Source organism: Trichechus manatus, unplaced genomic scaffold (assembly GCF_000243295.1).
Source record: "Trichechus manatus latirostris isolate Lorelei unplaced genomic scaffold, TriManLat1.0 scaffold00094, whole genome shotgun sequence".
NCBI lineage: Eukaryota > Metazoa > Chordata > Mammalia > Sirenia > Trichechidae > Trichechus > Trichechus manatus.
The window spans coordinates 324546-333025 of NW_004444030.1; the positions used below are offsets into that span (position 1 = coordinate 324546).

Sequence of the window (8480 nt, forward strand, 5' to 3'; positions counted from 1 at the left end):
CCCCACTACACATCAACACTGTCCTTACTCAACCTTGGGTTCCCTATCACCAGCTTTCCTGTCCCCTTCTGCCTTCTAGCCCTTGTCCCTGGACTGCTGTGCCTCATTAATCCCATTTTGTTTTATGGGGCTTAAGCTCTATGTTTTGTTTGTTTCATTATCTATAAAATAGATATATTAATAGTAATAAATTTACTGAGTTGTTGTGAGGATTAAACTAATTGCTTACATATAAAATCTCTTACAATAATCTTTTATTTAATTGATTATTTTTTATACACTTTAGATGATTTACTGAGCAAATCAGTTTCTCACTAAACAATTAATACACATATTGTTTTGTGACATTGATTGCCAACACCACAATGTGTCAACCCTCTCCTCTTCTCCACCTTGGGTTTCTCATTACCAGCTTTCCTGTCCCCTCCTGCCTTCTCATCCTTGCTCCTGGGCTTGTGTGCACAATTAGTTTCATTTTGTTTAATGGGGCTGTCTAATCTTTGAATGAAGGGTGAACCTCAGGAGTGACTTCAGTACTAAGTTAAAAGGGTGTCTGGGGCCATACTTTCAGAGTTTCTCCAGTCTTTCTGTCAGACCAGTAAGTCTGGTCCTTACAATAATCTTGATGCACAGTAAATCTATATAAATATTAACTATTATAATTATGTTTAGCACCTAGAGAATTCCTTTATTTTTTAAATCTGGGTCAGCTATGTGTCAAAATAACTTTTCCGCATTCTATGTGTATGTACATTTTTTTACACAGTAGCTTAGGTGGTTATGTTCCCCAAATTCCTTAACAAACATTTCACTCTTCCAGAGATTTTAAATTTCTCTCTTCCACTGCTGACACTCCCCAAGCTCTTTGCTGCCTTTTGTCTAAATATATTTTGATTTCTCTAAAAATACAGTCAGGTTATACCATCTTGAACAAAAAGTCCAATTTATGTTAGATAATAGAAAGTGCTTGCTAAAGAATAAAATTTTCCCGAGTATTGAAATGTGCTGATGTCTGAAAAGAAAATAATTGACAAGGAAATCAATTAACTTGTAGAATGAAGAAAGAATGATGTATGTGAATAATTTACTAATATCATAAGAGTTTATTGAATAAAAAATTAGGTCAATTTATGATGTAGGGTAAGTAATAAATTAGAGAACTTCTGGACCATTCTAGACTCAGGACTTAATGAATATGCAAATGAACAGCTGACCAATTTACAGTTCTTATCTCTGGACGGACACCATTTATTCCCTCCTTATTGTTAGGAAAAGTCATGCCCAGTTCTCTTCACTCAGTGAAGGACAGATATTATATAAACCATAAAGCTAGAAAATCCAGCTAACCTCTTCAATTTGATTTCCACTCACTCATTACTTTCATTGAAATTCTATTCTGTATTAGAGAATCCAAAAGACACAGTTATTTAGTTTTCATTTTCACTGAAATACGAAGAGTTAAATCAGCATGCTGTACTGGCGAAGGTGCTTCCTGAAGTTGATAAGAAAGGAAGTGGATGAGACCCTGGCACCAGAGTCCAGCAGAGGTGAACCTGAGATAAAAACACAGGTTGGTGGACATTGAAGACCCTGCCTGTTTCCTCTGTCTTCCAGTTCTTTAAAAAGAATATCCCTTGTAGCTCATCTTATCCGAAAACATTCTAGAAACAGAATTCTGAAAACTGTAGTTCAGCTTAGACAAGATAACAAATAAAAGAGTCATGACACAAAATTACTCTGAGCTTTCTGTGAATCATGCTTTTCCCATTATGCTTATTCTCCAAGAGCAACAGTTGTTCCTCTTGACTGATGAAAGACACTTTTCAAAAACAAAAACAAAAAAGAGTAGACTGCCTGTGATTCCTGCAGAAGAGGGAAAAAACTGAAGGTCAAGATAGTTGTCCTTTGCAGACTTCAACCCATCCTTCATCGTGATTCTGCTTCTCTTCTCTTCCATATGCTCTTTCCAATTCCCTGATATTCCTGTTTTCACCCATGACCCCTAGAGTCTATTCACTAGTTAGGATGATCTTTGTAAAACCTAAGTTAGATTATCTCACTTCTCTGTTCAAAGCACTTTAGTGCTTTCTTATCTCACTCAAACTAAAAATTTCAAAAGGTTTAACATGAGATCCCCAAGGACCATGTGATCTGGCTTCTCTCCAACTTTCTAAATGTGTCTCCTGCCATGCTCCCATTCTAATCCTCCTCCTGCCACACTGTACTCCTGCTGTTCTTTAAACATGTCAAGCACACTTCTGCCTCAGGACATTCATACTTGTTCCTTGTGCTGGGACACATTTCCAAGCTGGTACATGAGGTTTACTCTCTCACTTTTTTCCAAGTCTTTGCTCTAATTTCGTTACTTTAAAGAAGCCTTTCCTGAATAATCAATTTGTAACAGTACAACATCCATCACTCAGTGTCTCCTTATTCTCCATTATTTTTCTTCTTAGTTCTTCTCACTCTCTAATATATATTTACTTGTTTATGTCCTTAGAGTCTGCCTCTTTTCACTAGAGTGTAAGATTTCTGAGAGCAAAGACATGATTTACTTTGCTTATTGGTATATTCCAAGCATCTAGAACAGAAGCTGGCACACGGTAAATATTAGTCAAATAAATAATTCAATGCCCATATGTGGTATTATTGAACTAATAAGATACTGAAAGCCATTCTTCTGAGCTATCCCTATGCAGTTGTGTTACTGGATGTCAAAAACCAGGAATAAGACATTATATGGGTAAAGAGTTGCAATACTGAAATAAATTTTACTAGAAACTATAATGTGAAGTATATTTCTAAAAGTGAGAACACTAATAATATGCTTATAATGTAATGTTATATAAAACTGTTGTGAATAACATAAGTGTTGACTCTAAACTCTAAAACTCTTAAATGAAAATATTTGAAGATATTTTGACCCTCTCAAAAGTGTTTAAATGTTAACATTGGTGCTTGAAGGAGATTCTAAACTGTAATTGAGTGTCTGAGAAAAAACTAAGTGGCCTGTGATCTACATTGGCAAAACAATCAGAACCAGAGCCTGAATCACCACAAACTTCACAGTCCAGGATATAGTGAAGCCCTGGTGGCATAGTTGTTAAGAGGTACGGCTACTAACCAAAAGGTCAGCAGTTCGAGTCCTCCAGTTGCTCCCTGGAAACTCTATGGGCCAGTTCTACCCTGTCCTATAGGGTTGCTATGAGTCGGAATAGACTTGAAGGCAATGGGTTTGGTTTATTTTTTTGGTCTAGCAGTAGTGGCTCAATGTCAGTAATGTGATATCCATTATCCATGCACTCAAGAGAACCATAGTACTGATTTCTCCATAGTCTGTTTTTCTAAGATTCAATGCATGTTTGGTAACTCAGTGAGTGTGTGTGTGTGTGTGTGAATGAGAGAGAGAGAGAAAGGAAGAAACGGAGGAAGGGAAAAATTAATCATGGAAGCATGACTACATTTCTATTTTAAAAATTGCTACCCTCTGTCCTTCATTGTTAATCTCTCCCTAGTTTGGTTTTGCTTACCTCCTTGATTGATTGATTTTAAGGATGAGGGAGGGTATGTCAGCAAAGAACATAAGTTGACCATTTAAGCAATCAGTTATCGTTAGTCACTGGACCTCATCACCAATATTACTCTCCTATATGTTTCATTTGTCAATAAAAACTGTTGATATTTACTATTTTTAATTGCCAGGAAAGAGGTAGAAGCATCTTATCAAAGTGTGCCGTTTAATAGTGGGCACCTGGATTTTAACAGGTGGTTTTTCAAACGATCGTTGTACCTAAAAACAAAAAACAAAAAAAAAAAGGTTCCAGATGAGACATGTCTCTTGTGTATTTACAGAAAGCATTTTGCACAATGGACTAGAAAATGCTGGGAATGGAGGGCATTCCTAGGGTGGATGGTACCAAGACCACAGAAATTCTAACTCTCTGCCACTTCCACTCTACTCTTAGAAGTGACTGTGCCAGACTGTGTTCTTTACCTCAAAATAAACACTTCATGCATGATCTAATACCTTTAACCTCCACTTCCCCTATTTTCTGTTTCTGAGAACTGGATCTCAGTTATCCCCACCATGGCTGATCCCTCACTCCCCTAAGATTCAAATTCCAGGATTCCTGTAAGATCTGAGCAATAAATAACTTTCATGTTCCCCCAGCTAAGCTGACCTCTGAAGCCCTCTACCATGCACTGATCAATGAAATCCTACTTCCCTAAACCTGCTATTTTTAGTCTTTTCTCAGGAATACCCTTGAAAGCACAATGCCTAACTCCTATTTATTCACCAGCACCTAACTTACCAAGTTCCTATTCCCAGAAATACTGAGAGTTTTGATACTATCTTCTCTAACCCCACCAAACGTAACAACCCTCTTTTCCCACAGGAGTTTTACTGTTCTCTACAATTTTGAATTGAAAAGCAACCACAATTTCCTGTGTTCGTAATACCACTCACCTTCCCTCAAAAAAGAGGATAAGATCTATTCATTCATTCATATATTTATCTATTCAATGAATATTAGTTGATGTCTACTACATGCTAGGCATGATGAGGTGCTGAAGAAATCCCTGACTTCATAAGGCTTGCATTCTAGTGAGTAAATATAGGTAAAAAACAAACTAATAAAGAAAGTATATACTCAATGGGTGGTGCGAAGAGGTCTAGAGAAAAGTAAATCAGGAAGGAACGAGAGGAATGTTCTGACTGGGGAAGAAACACCACATCTTCTCCTTTGGGCTACTACATTCAAAGAATGTCTCTTCTGTTATTCTCTCTCACATGTCCCAGGTATTTTTGTTTGTGAATCCTATCACAATCTGTAATCACACATCTGCTTGCTGGTCTGCTTGTTTAGTACCCATTTCCCTCACGAGAGTTTACGTTCCAGGGAGGCTGATGTCATATCTATCTCATTTCCACCTGCGTCACCAGCATAGTGCCCATTACCTAGTAGGCCACTCAACATGTATTTGTTGAATAAGTTAAGCAATGAAAATTACTTCAAAATACTCTTTCCCTTCTCTGAATTTTAAGAACTTACAACCCATAACATACAAACTTATGTTTTATATTATTTTGTTCTACTTCAATTTCCAGCTGTGGTATATTGGCATATTCTTTTTTAAACCCGATTTTAAACACACGGATGATAGAGGCTAGGCACCGCTCTGCTTTCACTTCCCTAATGAAGTTTGGCATTCACTTAAAAGATGAATAGTAATAAATGCTTCTTGAACTCGTGAATGAATGAGTAGTAAAGGAAAGAGAAGATTACCTTCTGAAATACTTCTTCTAGGTGATAGCACCAAGAATATTTTTGTAAGCATGTGATGAGTCGTGTGATGAAGGGAGAACCCTGTGTTTCATCTCTCCAGGACAAATTATCTATGAAGATAAAGAGCAGTAATCCTTGAGTAAGCCTTCAGTGTTTTTATTTGTCATTTATTTATTTTTTAAAGCATAGCTTGAGAATTCTCTTGACAGGTTTCCGGATAGCACTTATAACCCTACATTAACTCATTTTCTCATAGGAAAAAAATTGTCTGGCAGAAATTGAACTACAGAGGCAATTTGTCAGAATCACAGGAGATTGCCTTGTGAATGCATTGTGATATTTTTGACTGACTTTCTACTACCTGCCTTGCATTCAATCATTTGTCTTTGAAAAGACACTTGAGAGATAACTGGAATTATCCCATTTTTCAGAGTAAAGAGCAGAAACTCAGAAGGATTAAGTAATTTCCCCACATTCACACGGTAAGTAAGCAACAAAAATGGTTGCCTGTTTAGCAATGTTCTTTATAAATTATGCTGGGCCGTCATTCACACTGTAATACAAAAAAATAAACAAATAGATCAATTTAAGAATTTCTGTCCTCACATTACAGATAAAGGATTGTAAAATATATTAGACAGAACTCAAAATTTCTCTGAAATTATTCCTTCATGGGAACTATCATGATTTTCTAGAATTGTTCAGAGGTCACCTCCAGTCCGTAAATCTCTATCCTCAACTGAAAGTTACATACGTGGTGTTGAGGCCCAGAAAACAATGAAGTCTTTCTCCATGTGGGCGTTGTGAATAGTTTCCTCTTCCAGGTTCTCAGATGACTGTGAAGAGCTGTCTGCTGAGACTGATAGAGAGTCCTTGTGCCACGATATTCCTTTCTTTTCTGTAGAGACATGAACTTGCTATGTACCTTCTCAGTATTAAAATCACAATCGCTCATCTCATTTATTTCTAATGTTTATTCTAACTAGTTTCTCTCTCTCACACACACACACACACTCACACACACCATTTGGCTTTTTCTTTAGTGTCATTGAGCAATGTGTCAATAAATAAAAAGTGGCAGTTTCATAAAACCAGAACAATCCATTTGCCAAGAAGAATAAAAGGGTTAAAGTCTTACCTGCATACTTTCAGAACATAGTTAACAGTTTTAGGCTAAAGTATTTCTACCTTTTTAATTAATTAATTACCTAGCTAATTTATTTTCCAGACGTAGCTCCCAATAGCCAGTAGACACTTGGCAGTCAGGAAAAAAAAAAAAAAAAAAAAAGATTTTGACGTTAATTTCCCAAACCCCTCATCTCCCTATTCTTTTCCTTTTCAATAATGTATGAGAAAAGAACATGCTGCTATTACATAATGGCTCTACTTTCAAATGAAATTCTTCTCAAGCCAGAAAATCTCACAATATCTGTAAAACATTTACAAGAAAGCTGTCATGAAAATGACTCCATTCCAAGGCTTGATTATTTGTGTTAAACGCTGATTTAGAGGCATAGGTGAACTTCTTCACCCCTCACCAAGGTTTAAGTGGTCTAGAAAAATTTCAACCAACCAGACAAATTCTCATTATGCCAGCCTCGAGGATGGGTTTCCATATAATTCAGTTTAGTTTAATTACACTGGATGGAGCCTGAGATTGTTTTCCTTAGATCTAAAATGTGCATCACAGTCCTCTGCAAACACTTTCTTGACATCTGGATTTTCCTTCTCACAACTCACCACCTCTGCAGGCCTGGACAATGATAATCTTCGGTTTGTCCTTTAGACTCTGGCAGTTGTTGTTGTTGAAAATCTGGAAGATGGTGTCTAAGGATAACATATCTGGTTGTTCTTCACTATGTGTAGTTCCACATATTCCTTCCAGGAAGCCGTGAGACATGAACACCAGGAAAGTGCTGTCTGAGGACCTGTGCTCTGGGCGGGCAGCAAATTCCTGCAACACTGACTGCATCTCCTGAAAAAGATCACAAAGTTTTACTTAGCAGTACAAGCATTAACATTTATCAACCTCCTTGATTTACTGTGAACAGCACAAGAAACATATGTAAAATCCCTATCACACATACGAATTACTCAATGATGATAAAAACAAAACCAAAACCAAACCTATTGCTGTTGAGTCGATTCCAACTCATAGCAACCCTATAGCACTGCAGTATATTCTAACTTTTTGCTCCTGTTGAAATATTATGAACTGTCCTCTTGATACTTTTTAACTTGCCTTTAAAGTTGCCCTTGAGTCAGTTCTGACTCATGGTGACCGCATGTGTGTCACAGTGGAACTGTGCTATATAAGGTTTTAATGACTGAGTTTTTTTTTTTAATTGTACTTTAGATGAAGGTTTAGAGAACAAATAGGTTTCTCATTAAACAGTTAGTACACATATTGTTTTATGACAATTGTTAACAACCCCACAACATGTCAACACTCTCCCTTCTCAATCTTGGGTTCCCTATTACCAGCTTTCCTGTCCCCTCCTGTCTTCTAGTCCTTGTCCCTGGACTGTTGTGCCCTATTAGTCTTGTTTTGTTTTATGGGGCTGTCTAATCTCTGGCTGAATGGTAAACCTCGGGAGTGACTTCATTACTGAGCTAAAAGGGTGTCCAGGGGTCATACTCTCAGTGTTTCCCCAGTCTCTGTCAGGCTAGTAAGTCTGGTCTTTTTTTTTGTGAGTTAGAATTTTGTTCTACATTTTTCTCTAGCTCTATCAGGGACCCTCTGTTGTGACCCCGGTTACAGCAGAATGACTGAGTTTTTGGGAAGTATATTGCGAGGCCTTTCTTCCGAGGCACCTCTAAGTGTACTGGAACCTCCAAACTTTTGGTTAGCAGATGAGTGCTTAGTCATTTTACCACCCACGGAACTTCTGATAAGATACATTTTACATGTACTTACTGTCACTCATATTATACTTTCTTTCCCATCTCTATTTTTTCCCTTGGTATCTAACAAGACTCTTCCATCATAAACGCATCATCACTTTCTGTCTAAAGCTCTTCCCACTGTTCTTAGAATTAAATCAAACTTCTGGCCTCACTGTTTTCCCTGCTCCCAGCATGCTCCCTCTCTTCCAGGCTCTAGTCACACTGGTCTGCTGGCTGTGGCCTTCACATGCCAGTTACACCTTCAGTTCAGATCTTTCACTGGCAGTGCCCTGCTTGGAATGCACT

The 8480-nt window shown here is 37.5% G+C and overlaps 1 protein-coding gene across 4 annotated transcripts in view; it reads right to left on the reverse strand.

Annotated features, from left to right (window-relative positions):
- Positions 1 to 490: 490 nt before the first annotated feature.
- LOC101353422 (caspase-4-like) overlaps positions 491 to 8480 on the reverse strand; it is a 13695-nt gene continuing 5705 nt past the window's right edge. Inside the window, exons 4-7 of one of the 4 annotated variants that reach the window (XM_023736937.1) lie at positions 7029 to 7263; positions 6043 to 6186; positions 3687 to 5398; positions 491 to 1012 (exon numbers count right to left, since the gene is read on the reverse strand). In XM_023736937.1, the coding sequence (XP_023592705.1) occupies positions 5217 to 5398; positions 6043 to 6186; positions 7029 to 7263 (561 nt within the window). In that variant the 3' untranslated portion in view covers positions 491 to 1012; positions 3687 to 5216. Of the gene's footprint in view, positions 1554 to 2354; positions 5399 to 6042; positions 6187 to 7028; positions 7264 to 8480 lie in introns of those variants that run through there. The other 3 variants (XM_023736936.1, XM_023736935.1, XM_023736938.1) reach the window with 3 other exon arrangements.